This window comes from Molothrus aeneus, chromosome 4 (genome assembly GCF_037042795.1).
Source record: "Molothrus aeneus isolate 106 chromosome 4, BPBGC_Maene_1.0, whole genome shotgun sequence".
NCBI lineage: Eukaryota > Metazoa > Chordata > Aves > Passeriformes > Icteridae > Molothrus > Molothrus aeneus.
Genome location: NC_089649.1, coordinates 62,660,753 through 62,682,191, shown reverse-complemented (window position 1 = coordinate 62,682,191; position 21,439 = coordinate 62,660,753). Strand labels below are relative to the sequence as shown.

The following is a 21,439-nucleotide window of genomic DNA, read 5'->3' as shown; positions in this document are numbered from 1 at the left end:
ATTGTATGATAATGATAGCTTTTGAAAGCTATGTATCATATCAAGTAACTATTAAAATATTCATATATTCTCTAACTAAAATGAACAATATTAATGCATTTTATATTCAAAGCATACTTAAAAGGTGGAGACCACTATACACAGAATGGAATATACATCTTATCTCTAAATTTTATAATTTGAGAAAAATATAAGAGCTGATTATTTGGATATTACTTTTTTTTTTTTTGTTGGTCATATGGACTTTTTATTTCTCCTAGAGTCTCGTGGTCACTTTGCAAATCTGAACCTATGCCTTTGTGCTTCAGAAAGCTGTATGCTGTAAATATTTGTTTCATAATTTGACCAACTCTGGAAGTAATAGGGTTGTTGTGAAATACTTTGGATTTCTGACAGATTTCTAGAGAGCTTAGACAGCTACAAATGTGATGGCAAAAAAAATTACCATTGTAGCCATGGGATGTTTTTCATGAGCTACGTTGTGAAGCCACACAGACAGTTTTCCTGTCATTTTAAAAACCCTTTTCTTGCCAATATATTGTGAAAATCTTTGGGAAACATAGTTCCTGAAAATGTGGACAGTTTATGTAATGGCAGTACTTCTGCTCAGTTGAATAAAAGAATATCATCACCAAGAAAAACTTGGGCAGGGTGGAGTTAAATGTACAAATGAATAGTGTCTGAGAAAATTAAAGGTTAAGGGTCTGGAGCACAAGTCTTAAGAGCAGTATCTAAGGGAGCTGAGATTGTTTAGACTGGAGAAAATGGGATTCAGGTTGGCCACTGTCTACAACTGCCTGAAAGGAGGTTGTAGGGAGGTGGGTGCCAGTGTTTTACCCCAGGCCAAAAGGAAATGCCCTCAGTTTGCACCAGGGGATGTTTAGGTCGGATATTATGAAAAATGTCTTCTATGAAAAGATAGTTAAACATTGGAGTAGACTGCCCAAGAAAGTGGTGAAGTCGCTGTCCTTGATACCACGTGGATGTGGGGCTTAGGGACATGGTTTAGTGGTGCACTTGGCAGTGCTGTGGTTGGACTTGATGATCTTAAAAGTCTTTTACAGCCTAAATGATTCTATGAAAATACTTGCCCAAGCCTATTTCTTCAGGGATTTCTTTGTTAAGATGTTTTCATGCCCTGGTATTGCTGACTGGCACATCTTCTGTGCTTGCCAGGAGTTTGTTGGCTTTCCCAGAGCAGTCAGAGCATAGGTACAGTCTCCAAATGCATGGGAGAATCTGCATTTCTTGGAGACAAAAATAGGCCAGGAGTCCCTTGCAGGAGTGTAGCTGACATCTGTGGGATAAAGCAAATGCACCTCAAACAAGGGTTGTTTAAACATCCTGACATGTTCTCAGAAATGGAAGAATGGATTCCAGGTTCACTTGGGTAAACAATTGTATCAGAAAGGTTTTAGGAGTAGAGAAGAGCTGGTAAGGGAGTAAGCAGCAAAGAATGTACCTTTTAGAGGTCTGAAGGGGCTTAGCAGCAGTTGCCCAGTTAGGCCTGGAAAAGACTGTAAAAACAAATGTGATTAAGTAGAGAAAAATTTAAGTGGAGGCATTTCGGAATGAGGATACAAAACTATAAATAGTACATCCCCTTAAGCAAAGGGACCAGAGAATCTCAGAATTATGAGAGAACTGAAGCATGAAAGTGGGGTTCAATATCATGGGCTTCCTCAGAAATCTGCTGAAGAGATCATATGATCAGGCTAACAAAAGTGTTTCTATGTATGGTCTGAGCTACTGCAGTTCTCAGGATGATGCAAGACTTTGGGGATAACTTGAAAGGAAAAAAGTAGAACTGTGCTTATGAAATTCATCGATAAAAAAATTGAGAAGCACTGGGAATAGAGAGAAGGAATGTAATTTTTTCTAGAGTTGGAAAGCTTTGAGATCTGGAATAATAGAATAGGATGAAATGTGAAATGCATCATGTAGAATCTGGGGAGTGATAAGAAAACATGTGAGAGATTGGAAGCTTGTCTTTGGAGATCATAAAAAAGAAAAATCAGTACCAGCTCTTACCACAGCAAACAGAAGAAAAAAGATGAAGGAAAGATTCATTAAAATACCAGTGGTGTCTGGAAGCTTTACCAAGCCTTACATTTGTTCTGCTGTTAGAAATTTTTGCAGTTTGTTAATGGGAGGGGAACCAGAGTGGCAGAAATAGAAAAGCCAGGGGCCACCATTCCTGCACGTAACTTGTCTGGTGCTGGCTTCATCGTGTGGCATGTGAAAAGCTATGTCTTCCAGTTAGGAAATAAATGTTATAAATGCCAGCAGTGCTCACTAATGGATTATTCTGTTGGTTCTTTAATGCATAATAATGTTAAAGTCTCTTTTCATCAGGGAGGACCATACATTTTTAAGAAATACTAGAAAATATCTATGAATGTAGATAAATGAGAACTAACTTTTTTTTCCAATGGGACTTTTCAGAAAAAGTAATTCTGTTCTTTTGTCTTTCAGCCATGGAAGAGTTAATAGTTGAGCTGCGCCTGTTTCTTGAACTTCTGGACCATGAATATCTAACTTCCACTGTCAGGGAGAAGAAGGCAGTAATAACTAACATTCTCCTGAGGATACAGTCATCAAAAGGTCAGTGCTGGGGTGTGTTTTCTCGCTTGCAGAATGCACAGAATAAGTCTGTACTCAGTGAAATAACTTTTAAGAGCTGAAGACAAGCCCTAAATTGAAGCAAGACAGAAAGACAGGGTGAAGCCAAAGTGTAACTTTCCTGAATGCTTTGCTTTGTGTCCAGCAGTGAAATACAGCAACAGGCACACCTAGGAATTATTGCCTAGGTAGAAAGTTTTCACTTCTGCTGGTAGAGTGTCTGCTTCATTTAATTTGTGCCAGTAATGCTGTTTGTGAGTTTTGATGCCAGGGAGTGAGTGCTGGCCACAGCACCGTTTCATCTGTGTCAAATCACCCAAATCCATCAAAAAGCCTGATACTGAGGTGGAGTCTGGTGCATAACTGATACAGGAGTGCCAAGCCAGAGATAGGAAATTGTTGCCAGAATGTTTGGATTGCATTTTGCAATTAGACTCACTTTCTTGTTTTCTTCCTATCTAAAACCATTTTTATTGCACAACTTCTTGTCTTCATCATGATTATGGAACTGAGTGCAACATAAGTGATTCACTGTGTACAGGAACCTTTCCACAGAGCTTTGGTGAAGAACATTCCTCACTATTTTTTCTAACAGTACCCTTATATTTTTTACCACACTTTTCTGTATGCAGTGACATCTGGACCCTAAGACCTCTGTCTGCACTACATCTGACAGAAGAACTTCCAGTGTAAACCCCCAGTTTAGATTTTTGAAAAATAACAGAGTTTGTTGAAGAAAAATGCCACATTATGAGCAGCTGTATTTCTCTTGATTTGTTTCTTCTCTGGTGCTAGAAAAATGTGGTATTGTTTAATGCAGTGTTGCCCCCATTTATTAAAGAAATAGTCTTTGCTGTGGGATTCAAGTCCAAGGAGATCTTTAAAGTAATGATTGTCCTCTTCTCCATTTCGACATTCTTTAAGACTCACCACTATTTTTACCTTACACTGAGAGAACAAGGTAGATACCAATTTCTCATATTGTGGAAGGAGTCTTCATGCTCCAGAAGCTCATCAAAATACACCAAACTCCCCAAAAATCTGTAGGGGTGAACCTGCAATTTATGTTTAGAAACAGTTGTATTTCACTGGCATGGAAAATAACCTCAGCAATGCTGAGCTGAGGCTGCATGTTCTTCTTGCAATCTTTACAACTAGATTTATTACGAAAAACATTTGACTTGTTCTGGAAGTCAGGTGTCATTCTTTTGCCAGCTTTGAAAACATGGGGAAAGATTGTCACATTCTTTCTTTTGGGATTGTGGATGGTGTTCCAGGAGGAAAAACCCTCCATTTCACAGTGCTGAGTATGTTTCTGGACTCTAGAGCTCAATTATTTATGCTGTTAAATTGAGGAGTGATGCTTGCATTAGTTTGGCCTGAGCAGACTCGTGTCCTCCGTCAGTTCCTAGGCATGATGTGGGAGTTAGCTTGGGCAAAGATCTGCTCCCTGTACACAGATCAAAATCACTTTGAGAGTGAGAGGTCTTAACTGTGTGAATACCAGTTTCTGTGTGCCAGGGCACCTTCCTAGGTGTGTCCAGTCTATGTCTCTGCATGTGGTGACAGATAAGAAGACCCCAGAACCATAGCTTTCCACTAATCAGCACCTACCATTTAGGTTTTAAAACCTATTGCAGGCTCTGTAACAAGATCCATTTCATCCAATTACAGGATCCACCCATCACCAAGATCCCTGTGAGATCCATGTATTAAGTGGTTGGCCTTTGCTCAGCACTTGCTAGTGCAGTTGTTACTGGAACATTTTACTCACCTCTAGTGCCTTCCTTCAAGGAGATCAAATGTAGACATTTCAAAGAAAAGTTGTAAAAGTGATTAAAGGATCCAGGAATATGCCTTCAAATTAACCAAAATGAGGTGCCATAATTAATCTTTATGTAGAAAAGGAGTGACTGAGAACAAGCTCCTAGACTTACACAAGAGTAAGTGCAATGCTGAATGCTTGTTTCAAAGTGGAAATAAAGCACCTTTTGAGCATTGAAGCTGTGAACTAATGGAAGAACTTAGCAAGTTCTGCATGCCATTGCTGGCATCTTATCAAGATGGAATATTTTGCTAAAATATATGCTCTAGTTCAAACCAGAGTTAAGGAAATCCCATAGTTCAGTTAAATAAGAGATCATAGGACTATGCTTTATATATCTATAAACTTTAGTTTATGTAGTTGAGTGGAATTTAAGCCAGCATGGCCTCTAAAAAAGCATCCAGTTTCTCTCTCCAGGCTACTCATGTATTGCCTCTTCCTTTCTGCTAGCACAAACATTATTTGCTTTTTTTTGCTGGTTTAGTCCTAACCAGTGTCACTTCCCTGGTCTGGTTCATCCTAAGGCCACACACATGCTTATGCTGGCTCAAAGGAGAGGTTGGTGCAGGGACAGGAACAAGGCAGGGAAGGAGAGGAACTGCCTCCTTGGGAGCTCTGCCATCACATCCTGGCCTTGAGTGTGTGTGAAGCTACCCAGGGAGTCATGTACTTTACTGGAGCCGACCCTGCTGCTTTTTTTATCGGTCATAACATTCAGTACTCCCATCCCTTTGAAACTATTCATCTCTTCATTAAAATTAAAAGCAATAAAAGACGCATCAACCCACAGTACTCTGTAACTAAGATGAGCTATCATTTGGAGTCTGTTTTTCAGATTGTTGTTTTACTCCACCCACACAACTCCACGAGAGCTCTTGGGCTGCTGGCACAGTTTAAGAGGCTTGAGGACTGTGCTGAGTTCAAGCTCTTTAGTTGCATTTGCAAAAATCAACAGGGTGAATCCAACAGGATTGTTTGATTGCTGGAGAAAACCATGTAAGATCAATGGGGATTGGTGATGATGGATCTGGGAAACTGGGAACTGGCTGGCTTTGTTAGAATGTCTGGAAATGAACAATTATGTTTTTCTTTGTAAAGGTGTGGAAATTACATTGATGGGCTGGTTGGGTTTCAGTAAAACACTTCAAACTGAGTGAGGTCTTACTTGGGGAATTCTTTAGAAATCTTTTGCCTTGTTTTGTTCCATCTCCCCTAAATGCACACTGTTCTCTTCATCTAATATCTATCAAGCAGAGAGAACTGGGCCGGGCAGATGTGTTCTTCACATCGTAGCTGCTTGGCCTCAACTTGCCCTGCATCCAAACTAGTGGTTACTCTGAATAGCTGGCAAAACTATAAACCTTATTTTTCTTCCTGAGCCTTGGCATGCCCAGTGGAGTGTAAGTCTGAAGAAAACACTTGGCATTTCATTCTAAAACTCAGACTTTTTTCTAAAAAACAAAGACACAAAGAGTTTATTTTGGAGTAAGAACTGTTGCTGGATTTAGGCATTTAATACGACTATCAACACTGCCTGTTTTCTTTAACAGGACCTGATGCCCTAAACCTGTTGTACTCCTTCTGCAGTATAAATCGGTAGAAGAAATTAAATGATAGAGCAGGTTCCTGTTAACATACACATAGATTGAAAACTGGGGAAAATAGTTTTATGGAGTCCATAGTATTTACTTGGAATTGTTTGGGGTTTTTTCAGTAAAGACACCTTCATATATGGCTTCTGGTTGTTATGGAAAGCATGGGAGACTTGGATATGGATGGCAGTCATAATATGGACTCATCACTCATCCTATGTAAAGAGCAATGAGTGAAAGTTACACTGGAAAAAAAAGAAAAAAGGAATGTTTCCCAAGACTAATCACTCTCTCGATTTGTAGGAAGAAAGAAGAATCTGTAGTCTTTGGAGACAGTTTAATAAATCAGTGTTGTTTTTCAGCCCATGACTTCACAGCCAGTGGGTCTGGGATATTATGACAAGAAACATTTCATCATTGATTACATTTTTGAGAATTACATGATCTTGACCGAAAGGCATCCATTTGACTGTGTAAATATGTATTTTAAAAATGCAACTAAACACTAGGAACTAAATTCCATCTGGGGTTAAGCAGGGTACAATCCATGGACTGAATGTTTGCCAGAACATCGAGGAGATGCACCCTAATCTTCTTTTGATATTTAGAAGAATAAACAATATCCTGTTTGTATGAAGGGAATTCAACTGTGACTTAAATTATTGTGCCAAAAACACAGAGTGAGTTAGTCCTTCCTCTTTTCTCCTGTGAGGGAGATGCAACAATGGCACAAAGGACCCTCAAAGCAGCTTTTACATTCATTCTTTTCCCTTATCAAATTCACCTGGAAAACTATGAGGTTATTAAAATAAAAAATTCGTGAGAAGGAAATGGTGGGAAAATACTCTCAGTGTGCATTTCTGTTAATGGTGAATTGGTTAGGGCAGTGTCCCTCCGCAGTGCTCCAGGCTGGGGTGTCTCAGCATCCTGCCTCCCCTGGGACTTTGACTGACACAGCAGGGTCCCAGGGAACATGGGCACTGTGGGCTTGGCCAAAGAGCTGTCACCGTCACTTCCAGGAAAAACAGGCAGGTGGGGGCTCTTCTTCCACCCTCTTCTCCATTCTTTTGGCATGGAAGATGGTTTGGGGCTTGTTTCTCCATGCTGGCCTTGCCCATCCAAAATGTGCCATGGAAAAAGGTGTTGATCATCTCCATTGAAAAAAGGCAGCTGGTCATGTACTGCCCACAGGCTGTGTTTTATTCACTGTATGGTGCCACTGGGATGTTTTCAAATGTGGCATATTCCCCCAATAAATGTTTTTATCTGGCAGGCACCTGGCAGCGTGTTTGAAAGTTGTTCAAGTCTTTGAGTTTGAGATGGATGGGCAGTTCAGAATGATTTCCTGTAATTTTTTTTCAATGTCTGGTATTTGTTGATCCAAACAGCATATATGTCATTATCATATAGAGCAAGTATGTGTTTGTTCTGCTTGATTAAATTCCTGAATTCCCAGCATTCTTCCAGTCCTGCCTCAGTAACTGCACTTGGGAGGTGGGCTGTGATCAGAACTGCATGCCAGATTTCACTGTGTGACAGTCAGACATGGGAGCCACATGTGGAAAAAATACCCCATTTGCATCCACCAAGGTATTAAGGGATGTTTGTTGCTCTTCCACAGGTTTAGAAATAAAAGAACATGTCCAGAAGCAAGAAGTTGCCAACAGTTTGCCGGCGCCTCCTCAAATGCCTCTGCCAGAAATACCTCAGCAGTGGCTGGTGAGTGTTATATTTAATTGTATAAATATATACAAGAGAGAATGTATTTATGGTAAGTCCTAAAAGAAATGGTTACAAGGGAGAAGAGCCTGGAGGTCCAGGGAAATAATTATTCCTCTCACCTCTGCTTTGGTTGAGGGAATTCGGTTTGGCCTGCAGAAGAGACATCAAAAAATAACCTGTGGTGAGATAAGCCTGGGAATAGGTCACCTGCAAAGGCTGTGGAATGGCACTCCTTGGAGATTTTCAGAATTCAGACAGAAATCTGAGCAACATAGCCTTCATTTCAAAGGTTGACCTGTCCTGTGTTGGAGGTTGGCCTAGCCAAGCTCACAGGGCCCAGACAGTTTCTTACACTTTTATTGGTAACATTTCCTGGAGCAAGCCTAACGAGAAGACTCCTTTCAGCAGCTGAAAAATGAAGATGCAGAGTTTTAAAGTTAAGGAAGTATCCTTGCTTCATTTCATGGTGCTGCCTTTCCTGCCTAGTCTCTGGGTAGGAAATTCCCTTCAGATCAAGCAGATGCACTGATTCTTAGAGGTGTTTATAGCAAAGATATTGATTGAGATCTGTAATTCAATCCTCCAGCTGGGAGCAGCTGTCTTGTTATAGAAAAAAAATGTAAACAAGTTTCAGGCCTTCTCCCATAGTGACTTTACAGAAAGAAGAAAACATTTTCAACATTTTTTAGAGAAGTGTAAGCATATCGTGGTTTAGCCTGTTGAAGGTTGAACTGATACTCTTAAAGTATCCATCTCTTTATTCTTGGGTGGAAAATTTTGTGCACAGAGATAAGGACCATCCATGGAGACCCAGGTTCATTGAATCAGGAAGCTCAGATGCAGCTTACAGGGCCAGAGGAACTGGATGGCTGATGTTCTGCCTCATTTTAGTGTGGTATTTTGTTAACACATTTATGCCTGGGCCTGAGGGAAATATAGCCAGTAGCATCTTATGAACATAGGAACTAATATATGAAATGGAACTCCTGGCCAGCCTTTTGTAAAATGCTGTGGACTGCAGAAAAAAAAAAGAAAAAACACAGCAAACATTTATTGTATGGAATACCTTAATCTTACTTTCTTTCTAAGCAATGCCAGCTTTAGGTTTGTGACAGTAGATTAATTATGCATTTATTTAATGGATGCAAAACAAGTGTTATTAATATTCAGTGAAACTTAGAGAATTCATTTCACGGTTAACAGCGCCAGAAACTGATTATTTTTATTTAATTCAAAATACGTACAGCATAAATTACAAGGGAAAGAGTTCAGAAGAGGCAGGAAAATTATGCAAAATGAACATGCCTTTGAAATGTAGACTTCAGGTACTTCAGGTTTCATAAACTGAAACCAACTAAGATCCTCATTCTTTTATATTTGTGTGGGTTCAGTTTGGCTCTGAGTATTCAAGTTGTTTTTCTTAGAACAACCCATCTCCTTTTCCTTTCTCATACACTAATGTGTAAATTCCCCTAAAGTTGGTACAGCTGCAGCAAGTTAAATGGTGTGAAGTATGAATTAGGTCCAGGAGGTCAGCTCTGGTTTTTGCAGTGGTTAATTTTGGATTTTTAATAACAAAAATATTTCTCTGAGATACTGTGGGAATTACCATGGAGGTTGACACAGCTAGAGCTGGCTGGTCTGCAGTGTGGTCTTCCCATGCTGAGCCTGGCAAAGTGGATCTTGAACATGGCCCTCCCTTGTGATCTGCCTGTAACACTGTGGATGTTTTCACCTCAATTCATCAAGTTTTTCTGTAGTGTTAGAAGCTGATTTTTGCCAGTGTTTCTGCAATTCTGTTGCTGCTGTCAGGCAGTGGTGGATTCACCTCCCTTTCACTGCCACTATGAGATGAGCCATGAGCCAGTCCCAAGCCTCTCACTGTCTTGCAGTACCCAAATACAGGTTACAAGTGGTGATATTTTAATATGGCAGCACACTGTAATTTGTGAAAAAGATCACAGACTGCTGCTGTCCTGCAAAAGACCAGGAGGAATCTGAACAAAAAGACAAAACCATCAGCTTTTTGTGCTTTGAACACTATGGTAAGCTCAGAGCCCAGTCTTACTTTGAATTCTGCTCCTGAAGTCACATTGATATAATGGAATTGATCATTATATCATTGATCATTTCTTGGAAACCTTTCACTATTAGGTGTCTCTTTATTAAACCCTTGTTATTATTGATATGTTCAGAGACTGTCATCTTTCTTTTCATACACAGGACATTTGTGCCAGTGGCCAAGATCTAATTCTTTCATCCATTACTACTCTTGCATGGTGATTTTCAATGCACCCTGAATCAATGGAGTCCTAAAAATTTGTAGCTGATGCCAAACTCTATGAAAACTTCACATAATTGCAGTGATATAAACACTGAGCTACCTTTCCTAGCCACTTTTCATAGACTGTGTTTTCATAGCTGAGTGGGAAAAATTCCCTGGGCTCACCAGAGGCAGGAATATCCTGCTGCTGGTTGCCCTTCTTCACATGGCAAGTTGGAAGTCATTCTCTATGGCACCTCTTTTTGACAGCTATTCAGGACAGAAAGTTTTTTTTCCACTTGCTAAGTAACATCTAGTGATGGTCTCAGCTTCCAATGAAAGCACATTGTGCTGATGGAGCATAGGAATTTACTGGAGGTGGGAATCAATAACTTCAAATAAACTGCACACTGTTTTAAAATCTCTGGGTTTAGCCCATCAGTTATTGAATGTGATGAAAATTAAAGGTTCATTTACACCACTGTTTCTCTTTATGTCACTCAAGGATTTCTGCATTCAAAAATATTTAGTCTGAATTGGTGTTTAAGTTTCTACTTATGTAAAGATGTGTGGGTGGAAAGGAATTTAATACTCCTTAAAGTAGTGCCAGGAGCCAGAATTATGTGTGGGCAGGTGCTGTGCAAGGCTTCCTTTGTAAATCTGTAAATAGACCTGCATATTTGCTCAGGCCAAATCTTTTATCGCTTTTGTTATTCATCAGCCCATGAACTAAGAGTATAAAATTCATTTTATTGAGACATACTGTTAATAGTTTAAACAAAGTCTCAAGTTATTAAAACATATTAGAGCCTGCAGAGTTTTCCTGGACTCAGTGGGCTTTGAAGGAACAAAGTTGAGGGACAAAGCTGGGCCTTAGGTATACTTGAATTAGGAAAATCACTAAGCACAGTCTCTTAGTAATTCTCTTTTGCATACATTTCCTTGGCTGCATCTGGTCTAGCAGACTTTCTGTCAGGCGTGGAAAGCCCAAATCCCCTCTTGCTTTAGTCTGTGTGTGCAGCTCCTTTAGGTTGGCAAATGAAATGCTGCAGATAAAGGATGTGAGGCTTAAGGGCAGCTCTGAGTCCCTCTGCAGAGCTGAGACACCATTTGTCTGAGCTTGCCAGCAGGAATTCAGTGCCAGCTCTGAAGCTTTGTTTGGGTCAGCTGCAGAGCAGGAGGTCACTGTGTTTGAAATGGAGTCCTATTTGTTCTTAGTCCTTCTGGATGAGCATACAGAGAATTACCAGGAAGGAAACTTGGACATGATGGGTGCCCACATGCCTGCTTGCCCTTCGTCCACCAGGTCCTAGAGGTCTGTCCATCTCCTCTCCATCCCAAGGTGCAGCTGCTGCACAGCCCAGGCCATGGGCTGGACATGTGCAGGGATCTGGGGAGACACCCTATACAGAGAGCTGGTCAAAATTCTGGTTCCAGCATCTACTTCACCCTTAGAAGGGACTTCATCAGGAAGGCAGATCAGTGAAAAAGCAGGAAGTAGTTCAGATATGCTGGATTTGACTTTGCTGTCCAGAAGGGGTAGCTGCAAGTGCCACCTTAGGTGGGACTGCAAGTGGAATTCCCATTCCTTCAACAGAGATCCTAGGCCAAAAGCTCCTTTAAGTTCTAAGGAGAGTTTGAAAACTATTTTTTTATCTCACAGGCTGCTCCAATTGCATAACCTGATCCAAAGCCTACCTGAAAGCCCAGCAGAAAACTTCCACTAGATTACTTTGTGGGTTCCAGGAGCTGGACTTGATGATCCTGGTGGATCCCTTCTAGCTCAGCATATTCTATGGTTCCTTCCTGAACCTGCTCACTGCCAGAGCTTGTATTCAGCCTGCCTCTTCATCAGCAGCTGCTTTTTTGGCTTTCCCCTGCTCCTCACAGGCACAAAGCTGTGCTCGATGATGGGTTTGGAGGAATAACAGAGCCAAGGCTCTGTGCATGCTTCAAAGTGCTGCTGGTGGTTTAACACCTGGGATCCCATCATTGCACCATCACCAAGCTGTCTTGAAGTGCATTTTCCACTGGGGCAGTGGGATAATATCCGGCGTGTCCCGCTGCTCAGATGTGCCTGAGGATTCCTGGCATCAATTATCCACAGCATGACAGTGACAGAACACTTCTAGCCTCCAAGCATTTGGTTGTCATGTTACATCTGACAGTTGGTGATTTCATTGCACTGTGCTGTCCAACAAAATCAAACACAAACAGCACACTTAGCTATTTTGCATGATTTTCACAGTGAAATCGAGTGTGTGTTTTGTTTTTCTTGGAATAGTGACAATTTAATAATTATTTAAGCACAGCAAATGTTCAGCAGAATTCCAGAACCCTGCAGATATGAATCAAAAGAATGGGTCATCTTCCTCCAACCCACTCCTGCACAATACACATTCACTCTGTAGGAGTTCTTTGTATAAATGGGTTTCCTGTTGTGGGGAAATCATTTGACAGCCTCCCTTTATCTGGTTGCCTGTCAGGTAAACTCCTAGATATTTATTAGAAAATGCTGAAATGAGACAGTGTCCTTGGAGAAGAAGAAAAATCACCTGGAAATTGAAAGGATTCTTGAGGTGATATATCACTAATTATATTAATCATTCTTTGCATAGCAAACAAAAAAGTGCCAGTTTTTAAGCTTTTTCTAAAGCGTGCCTTGAGAAAAGTGCCATAACAGAAGCAAGGGGTCCACGTGTCAGGTCGGTATTTGGGAATCTCTGTTTCAGCTACGTTTTTTTTTCTAACACTGAAAAACAGTTATTATTCTCCATTTCTCTTTAAAGATGATCTTAAGGCAGTATTAATTTTCAGGTTCTTTCCTTCCTGGAGCAGAGTCAAAAGAAGAGTTGAAAGCCACAAAAATAAATTTAACAAATATTTATTTGTTTCATTCAGAGCTGGCTATACTTTCAGCTTGAACAGGTCTGAGCAAGTTCTTCCATAATGAAGAAACAAGTAAAGAGGCCTTTTTAAATTATCAGTGCAGTTAAAATCTATTCACTAGCTTTTAGGTTTCTTTAACCCACTATTTCATTTTTAAAGTTGTTCCACTGGCAACTGTTCATTGTCAGTCTTTGTGTGTTTAAGTAGGTCTTTTCCCCTCACCATGGTATGTGTGCTTCAGATACCCTTTGTAATCCCAATCATATTCCCCTCAGGTTTCATTTCATTCCACTGTGTATAAGAAAAGCTCTGTCAGTTTTCATTCTGAGCTATGGTTCAGTGCTAGTGAATGATATCAGTGTTTCCCCAAGCACCTGCTATAAGGATCATGTACTTTGATCCTAAGTGACCAGAACAGCAGTCAGTCAAAACAGCAGTCAGTCAGTCAGACAGTCTTCTGGACATAGAATCAGAATCATTTATGTTGGAAAAGACCCTTAAGATCATTGAGTCCAGCTGTTTGCCTAAAGCTCCCCCTAAACCGTGTCCCCACATGCCACATCTACCTGACCCTAAATAGCTCCAGTGGTGGTGACCTCACTGCTTCCCTGGGCAGCCTGTTCAGTGCTCTACCACCCCTCTGGTGAACACATCTCTCCTAATATCTGAGCCTCCCCTGACGTGACTTGGGAGTGTGCTATTTGTCCTGTTGCTTGTTACTTGGGAGAAGAGCCTGACCCCACCTGCCTACAGCCTCCTTTCAGGTGAGGGATAGGGTCTCTCCTGAGCCTTCTTTTCTCCAGGCCAAACACCCCCAGCTCCCTCAGCCTCTAAGACTTGTGTTCCAGACCCTTTCCCAGCTCTGTTGCCCTTCTCTGGACTCACTCCAGCACCTCAGAATCTTTCTTGTTGTGAGGGGCCCAAAAGGATTTGAGGTGTGACCTCACCAGTGGCGAGTACAGGGTGACAATCCCTGCCCTGGTCCTGTTGGCCACACTATTGCTGATCCAGACCAGGTGCCATTGGCCTTCTTGGCCACCTGGGCACACTGGGATTGTGGAATATAATATGTCATTGCATAAGGGATAAGGATGAAGAAATGTATGCCCCCTCTTTTTTGTGTTAGCAATGTCTTGCAGGGCACTCCAGTTGCCATTTCTGTTTTCCACGGCTGAGGTTGGTGAATTATTGTTGATGATTTATTTCACATTTGCAAATGGTACCACAGAAAAGTTTTAGTTAAAGCAATTACCTTCTCAGTTAATTTATAGTATACCTTTATAGCAATACATATCACCATATTTCAAAACTTTCCTCATGTCTAAGCTGCCAGAATGAGCTGTTCTCAGCTGCCTTTAGTTGGAATTTACATTTAAACTGCATGAGTTAGAGTAGAATTGAACTCCTTTACCAAGTTATTTCTGTGATCATTGTGAAGCTATTTGCCTTTTTGTCTTTTTTTTTTAACTAGATACTGATGATCTTTGACCTTCTTACAAGAAAATTATTAAATTACTAATGGCACAGATTTTGTAGGATATTGTCCCACCATTTACTGTAGAATGCTCACACTTCTGACCTCAGGTTTTTCATTTCTTGTTTCTATGCTATACCTGTCCATAAAATGCCATCTCTGTGTTGATAGTTAGGGACCAAATTTTTTTGCTTTCTTTATCTTGTTCATTAATGTTCTGTGCACAAATACATGGGGAAGGAATTAGGCCAGTAAGGACCAAGTCTCCTCTTGTCTTAATTTGATGCAGTGCTCAGGCTCTTATACAATATAGTTCCAGTGGAAATGGCATTGCCTACACTTTTATCACTGTACTGCCTTGTCCTCACTGTCATGTCACACACTTGGATGAGTTTATTTACTTCTGGAAGAGAAAGGTGATTTTGTCTTTTCTGGGGAGTACAGACACTTCTTTGAGCACAGTCAGAATAAACAACTCTGACTGAGAGGCCCATGCTGCTTAAAATTCAGATTAATCCTTCTCATGTAATATGTATGAAAGTGTTCCCTAGCATTAATTAAAGCCCATTTTATTTCTTGGTACACACAGACCCTTTGCTTGACTTGAGTCAAGTCTATTGTTTTGTCTGAGTGATGCTTCCAACTGGCTGTGTAATAACCTTTTATTATAAATTATGAATGATACAGAAATACCTTGTTTTTGTTTCTGGCTCATTCGCTTTCACTTTTAATTATTTTGTTAGATCTTCTGTTCCTTCCATTGAGTCAGGAGTTTATTTTCACTCCAGTTGTCCACAGAGTTTGAGTGTAACTCTTTCCAGCTACCTGTCCTTTCAATGGTGCATTCCATGCTCCAGTCTTTTTGGTTTTATTTACTATCTCAAATAATATGTATGTAATTACATAGAGTAGTAAGAACTGAGACAATTTGTGTCTGGACACAGACTGACAGTGTCATCAGAGGTGTAAGAACCAACTGGGTTTTCTACTCAGTCAATGTACTATGTTGTTCTGTTTCTGTTCCAATTCGTCCTCTTCATTGTCATCTTTGCCTTCCTGTTTCTTAGGTGAAGGGGTTATTCAGGTATCTGAGCAGATGTGTTGTACCTTGTGAACCAGTAACTCAGCTCCTGGTGAGGTACAGCTGTAAATGCTCTCCAGACAATCTTCAGATCAAACTGTGGAGCCATAGGACGCCCTGATTCATTCTTTAATGCGAGCAAGCCTGTTCAGATCTCTTTCCCATCATCAGGCTGTGCTCTCTGAGGCTGTGATCTGTTTGTAGTCACTGTCTAAGCACTTTTCCAGTGATACCTTTAATTAGGCATTCACCCCCGAGTCAGCAGACACGCTCTCAGGCTGTGTCAGATGTTCTCCACTCCCTGGAGGACAGGGTGCCAAGTGTGTGTGCCTTCTGTTCCTAACCTTAAACCTGCTCAAACCCTTGTTCAGGATCACCCCCTAAGGAGAAGCTCCACTTGAGCTTATACTCATCCTCTGCCTGGTGATCACTTGCACTTCTTTCCCCCTTGCCCTCATCTGTCCAGCACTGCAGGAGCTGGTGAGTTGTCGGAATTCAGGACATCCCTCTGGCTGTCCTGGATGGCTCGAGCCCCTGCCAGGGGGCTTAAGAGACCATGGCACAGAGCCCAAGACACCTGTGACTTTGATTATGACCCATGGAAAAAATTACCAACCTTATATGAGGATCTGCAAGCCACGAAAGTCTAAGTAGAATAATAGTTAGTTTGTCAGGGGGTGAAAAATAGATTTGTGGTGTTTTTAGAATGGGAGTTCAGGAGGCAAGATGGAGTAATCTGGGCATGTCCAGCTTTGTCCTTCTTCTTCTTCTTCTTCTTGACTTCCATCTTCTGCTGTGATGCTGGCACTTTTAGATTGGTTTAAGGTGGAAAATCACTGTCTCACAAAGGTGATCGGTATTGGGAAGTTATTGTAAATATTGTACACGTAGTTTTTAGTATAAAAAGATAACACTTCCCCAAGGCGGTCCGTGTGCCTCTGTCTGACCTGCTGAACGGACCTTGGCAGGACAGGAGAAAGAATTTTATAGTTAAGAAACAATAAACAACCTTGAGAATGAGAACTAAAGAGTTCTGACTCCTTGTTCGACTGCTGGGCTGGGAAAAGAGACTTGTACATGTCTTGGGGTCACTCTGACCAGCAAAATTCCCGAGAGTGGTGACCAGTTCTGCTGTTCATGGGATTCATATTGCTGGGCCTCCCATCATGTCAAACTGGTTGTTGGCTTTTCAGGGAATTCCTTCTGTTTTTTCCTGATAGCACTGGCATTGTAGAGGTGTGTGCTGTAACTGCATGTGCAGTCAGAGATGGTCAGGTGGGATTACACCAACAGCCCATCATGTGCCTCTGTAACCCCCCTTCTGGTGGGACTGACAGGGTTACTCCATTCCAAAAAGTTGAACTTTGTAGCTGTCTGTCTGGTTTTGCTGCCTTTTGTGCTCAGAAGCTGGGAAGATAAGTTGTCAGACTTCCTTCACATTATTTGGCTCCCGGTTTTGTGGTCTCCAACTGACAAGCTCAGAAATAATAAACTTAGAATAAGAAGCAGAGGTCAAATGAAGAATATTTCTCAGCTTTTCCTTGTGTACTCTCAGGCTAATATTGCACAGCTTAAAGTGATCTTAATGTCCCACAGTCAGCACTTTTGTCCTGAATAAATCCAAGGTCCATCCAGGTCCTCAACTGCTGAAAATTAATAGTGAATTCTCTTTAGCAGAATTTTGAATTTATTTAAGGGCTGTCGTACCAAGCACATGGCAAGTACTAATGCCCAGTTTCCAACCCTTACAGTGTTACAAAAAAAGCCTGATTGAAATGTATGCTCAGGAATTTTGTGAATTGCATTTTACCCAGTTTGTTGGTTCATCTTGCTTTGTGGACATCCATTTCTGCACATGTGGAGTTAGAGATCATAGATGTGTGCATACTCTTCCCCCTGCCTCCAGGCTGAAGATTGCAGTGGGGTTGTGCAGAGGACAGGTCTAAGCTTGCTCCAGAGCAAATGACATGTGCCTGTCTCAAAATTTGTTCTTGACAGCCCGGATTTGCCTGCTGGCTCCTGAACAGCTTTCTTGGACATCCCCAGTGTGTGACCCCTTTTCTGTTTGCATGCTGCTGCCTTCAGCACAGAGGGGCTGTGTATGAGCTGGATCCAAGCTGGTGGTTGCTATAATAACACAGCTCTAAGTGTGGCACTTGAGTTGCTGGCAGGGTTTGCCTGCAGCACAGGTTACTGACAGGCTCTGCTGAACTCCACATCCTAAATCATTGCATAAAGGAAGCTATTGCTTTCTATTTTCTACAGAGTGTAAGTCTTCATTGGGATATGAAGTGATTTTATATCCTCAGGCCTCTATACATTGACATTTATTTTCCTTTGTCACTCAGACTGCTTTCCATACTGTCACCAGATTATCAGATGGACCATCTGTAAGATAAAAGTTACTGTCTATCTTGCTCAGTAGCCTTGGACAGAAGGGGGAAATAAAGTAGTCTATCTCTTAGGATAAAGAGTTTATTTGTGATGTGAGGAATACAGGTGGGCAGGTGGAGGGGAAGATCATAATATGCCATTAATTTAAAATGTCCATACAAGTCCGTTTCAGAGTCCAGTAGGATAACAAATTTTACCATTTTGTTTCTCTTAACAATCAATCCTGTCAGCTGGAATTGGGGGATCCTGTGCACAATCCAGTCTCTAATTTCATCAGAGATCTCAACTCTGTAGTGTAATGATCACCTCATCTGCTTCTTGTTTTCAATTAAAGCAGCTCTCAGTTGTTCTCAAACCCAGGACCTGACAAACATCTTCACGAGTACTGTTTCATTATTGCTGTTACTGTTCTGGACAATAACATATTACATTTTTGTCTCTTTTCCTCCAAGGAGATAAAAGTAATGTCAATTTCTTTTCTCAGTTCTTATTCCTGTGACTGAGAGAGGTGGTTTATCTTAAGAGGCAACATTTTCTAGGCTTTTTCTCTGTTGCCTCTTACTAAAACAGAACAAAACAAAACAAATCAAAAAGGAGGAATTCATGCTGATGCCTTCCTTGCAGGTTGCCACGTCTTTCCTCCTGATACCACTCAAGCTACACATGTTCTGGTCTTTTTTTTAAATTTAATCTTACAGAATATGTAAATAATTTTGTGGAGTTTATGGCCTTTTTATATTTTCAGGTAAACTATAGAAAAGTTATTGAATAAAGACTTAACTCATAATTCATAACTTCATCAAAATTCTTCCACTAAAAATTGCTAAGTGGAAAGAATGAAACCATACAACAAGCAATAGTAAAAACATTAACGAACTATAATATTAGTAATTAATACCAGAATGCACACATATATGTTTTTGCATCTCTTGGTGGTCAAACTCATAAACTTCATAGCTGCCAAAAGATGTAGTTGTTTATGGTACAGATCTGAGATTTTATTTTGTATTTAATCAATTTCGGGTTTTTTTAATTTTAAAGGAGCCCCACTTTTATCAGAAAGTATTTAATTTTGTATATTTCTGTTTCTCCCTTTTAAAAAAATATTTTTTATAATTGTTTTCAACTTTGTTATGGCAAGCACTGCAAAATGCATTTCAGAGAGGAGGGCCCAGTTAATTCAGCAATGGATTCCATCTGTGTTGACCTTGGCTGCACAGCCCAGCCCGCCCCAGCTGTATGAAGTAACTGGTGCTCCAGCAGGGTCAGAATCAGACAAGCACCATTTGTGTTTCATTTCCTTTTTTCTTTCTTTCTGAATAACATTTTGTCTAAAAACAAGGATTTTTTTTTTCCTCCTGATCTTTATTGGGATTTTTCATTTGTCCCAGGATAAAATACAGCTTTGAAACCTTGGTGCTGTGTCAAGTCAAAATTGGAGGACTCAGGACATGTATTTCCTGGGTGAATGAGGTTCAATAATGATAGGAATTTCATGTATTGTATGCAGCTGATGGAAAAAATGGTTTAAGGCTAGACCAAGAAATTAAATTTGTCTAATGAAAAGGGTGGTATGAATGTATACTGCCCCAGGAACAAACTGTGACCCCAGTTAACGAGAACAAGGTTCTACCCACTGTGTGAAGGGGGAAAATCAACTCTTTGGAGGCAGTCCTGCCTCTTGTGTTTAGCACTTCAGGCTACACAGAGGTGATATGTGTAGAGCAATTAATAATTGCTGTCAATTTTCCAACAGTAATGAACATGTAATAATTTTTAATGTCCCTTATGGCTGTTGTACAGCAGCGGCTAACCTTGAAAGATTTATTTTGTCATGATGCACAGGTTGTCAATTTGATTTTTTTTCCCAGCAAAATTACGGGATCACTACACTAAAAGTCATATTTTTTTCTTTATTCTGCTCATTTGACAGATAATTTCTCTAGCACATCTGGTATGTGAGGAAATCTCATTTGGTTCACATAATAAGTAACAGTAATTGCCAACTGTAATTTGTAATTGATTGTGACATAAGAAGTTGGCTGTATCATTTGATAATAGAAGTAATATTAGTGTAAATTTCAGTCTGACCAGGAATTTCTGTGTTCAGTCGTGAATCAGTTCATTGTTTGTGAAAAAGTTTCTCATTTTACTTGGTGTGCGAAGGTGAGTCCATGCTGGATGAGCTGAAGGGCAGGGTCAGTCACTAGCTCCTTGCATCCTGCACTCTGGGAATGCACAAGCACTTACCTGCAAGGTGGAGTAACCTCCTTGATGGGAATTGGACTACAGAGCCCTCTGAGGGTGGGACTCATTAGTGATGGTGTCAAGAATTGAGTGACTGGTGTAGATGTGTAATCAGCTATGAGATTTGGAGATGTCTAGCTTTGAAATATTCAAAGATGAATCCAGCCCTGGAAGTGCCCACAGAAGTAATTTCACTGCAGTTAATGGCACATGTTATTAAAGCTCAGGCTCCTCCCAGGTAACTTCAGGTCTGTAGCAAAAGAGGAGCACAGTCCCTGTGGCCTCATCTGTGTGATGTGGAAGAAGGCTCTGCTAGACTGGTCAGCCCACCTGAGGTACAGCCCAAAAGTGTCTGTATCTCTGTATCTGACCAGGTTCTCACTTCAGTATCTTCCTTTATTCCCTTAGTTTACACTGCATCAGTGCAGTGCAGACAAACACTGTTGCATCTCTGTCATTCCGTTAAAAAAAAAATCTTGAAAAACTGTTACTGCAGAAATGCAACTCTGCTTGCAAGTTAATTTTTTGTAATAATTGGTGCTGAAAAAAGGCTTCAATATTTTCTCTAAAACATAAATATGAAACTAAAAACCTGGGGCAAATATGAATAGGTTCCATAAAATACAGTTGTTTAGGTACTTGTTCTATTTCCTTACTTAAGGAAATAGAACAGTAAAGTCATATGGAAGAAGTCACAGAGTACTACATTTACTTTGTTATTATATCTAATACCACCAGTTGGTCAGTTTTAAATTAAAAACAGGTTTATATTTAAAAGAAGCATTTTGGAATTTGACCTATTATTTGACATAGTTATTTTATCATGTAATAGTTTATTGATTTTTCAAACTTTTCCTTGTTTGTAGATCACTTTTCACTATGTAGAAATAGCATTATAAGCATTAATATGTATATTAAGAGTTGATTTGCCATTGAAGAAACACCTATCATGAAAATATGGTTCAATTTTCTGTCCTTAGTCTCTGCCAGCCCAGGCTATTTGACTTTTCTACAGTGTGCAGTCAAACTGCTGTTTGCTTCTCTAATGTGAATTATTTTAGGTGTAAAATGCTAATAAATTAGCCTTAACACTGTAAAGTGGTCTGTGCATAGAAATCTTTTTCTTACATTGACCCATTAGATTTAAATGGAGAACTATATCTTTTCAGCATTTTTACCACTTAATGCTGTTGTAGAGAAAAATTCTTTTAATGTAGCTGTAGTATTGATCTTGTCATCCTTAGCAATGACAAGTAGGATTCTACAGTGTTTATCATCTCCAAAGAACTCAGTTGGAGGACCTGTAAAAAAGTTTTGTTTCCTTATCATG

The 21,439-nt window shown here is 40.3% G+C and overlaps 1 protein-coding gene across 2 annotated transcripts in view; it reads left to right on the top strand.

Moving 5' to 3' along the window:
- AFAP1 (actin filament associated protein 1) overlaps positions 1–21,439 on the top strand; it is a 111,164-nt gene that overhangs the window by 46,207 nt on the left and 43,518 nt on the right. For both annotated transcript variants that reach the window (XM_066548663.1, XM_066548662.1), the window contains exons 2-3: positions 2,476–2,604; positions 7,661–7,758. In XM_066548663.1, coding sequence (XP_066404760.1) covers positions 2,478–2,604; positions 7,661–7,758 — 225 coding nt within the window. In that variant the 5' untranslated portion in view covers positions 2,476–2,477. The remainder of the gene's footprint in view (positions 1–2,475; positions 2,605–7,660; positions 7,759–21,439) is intronic.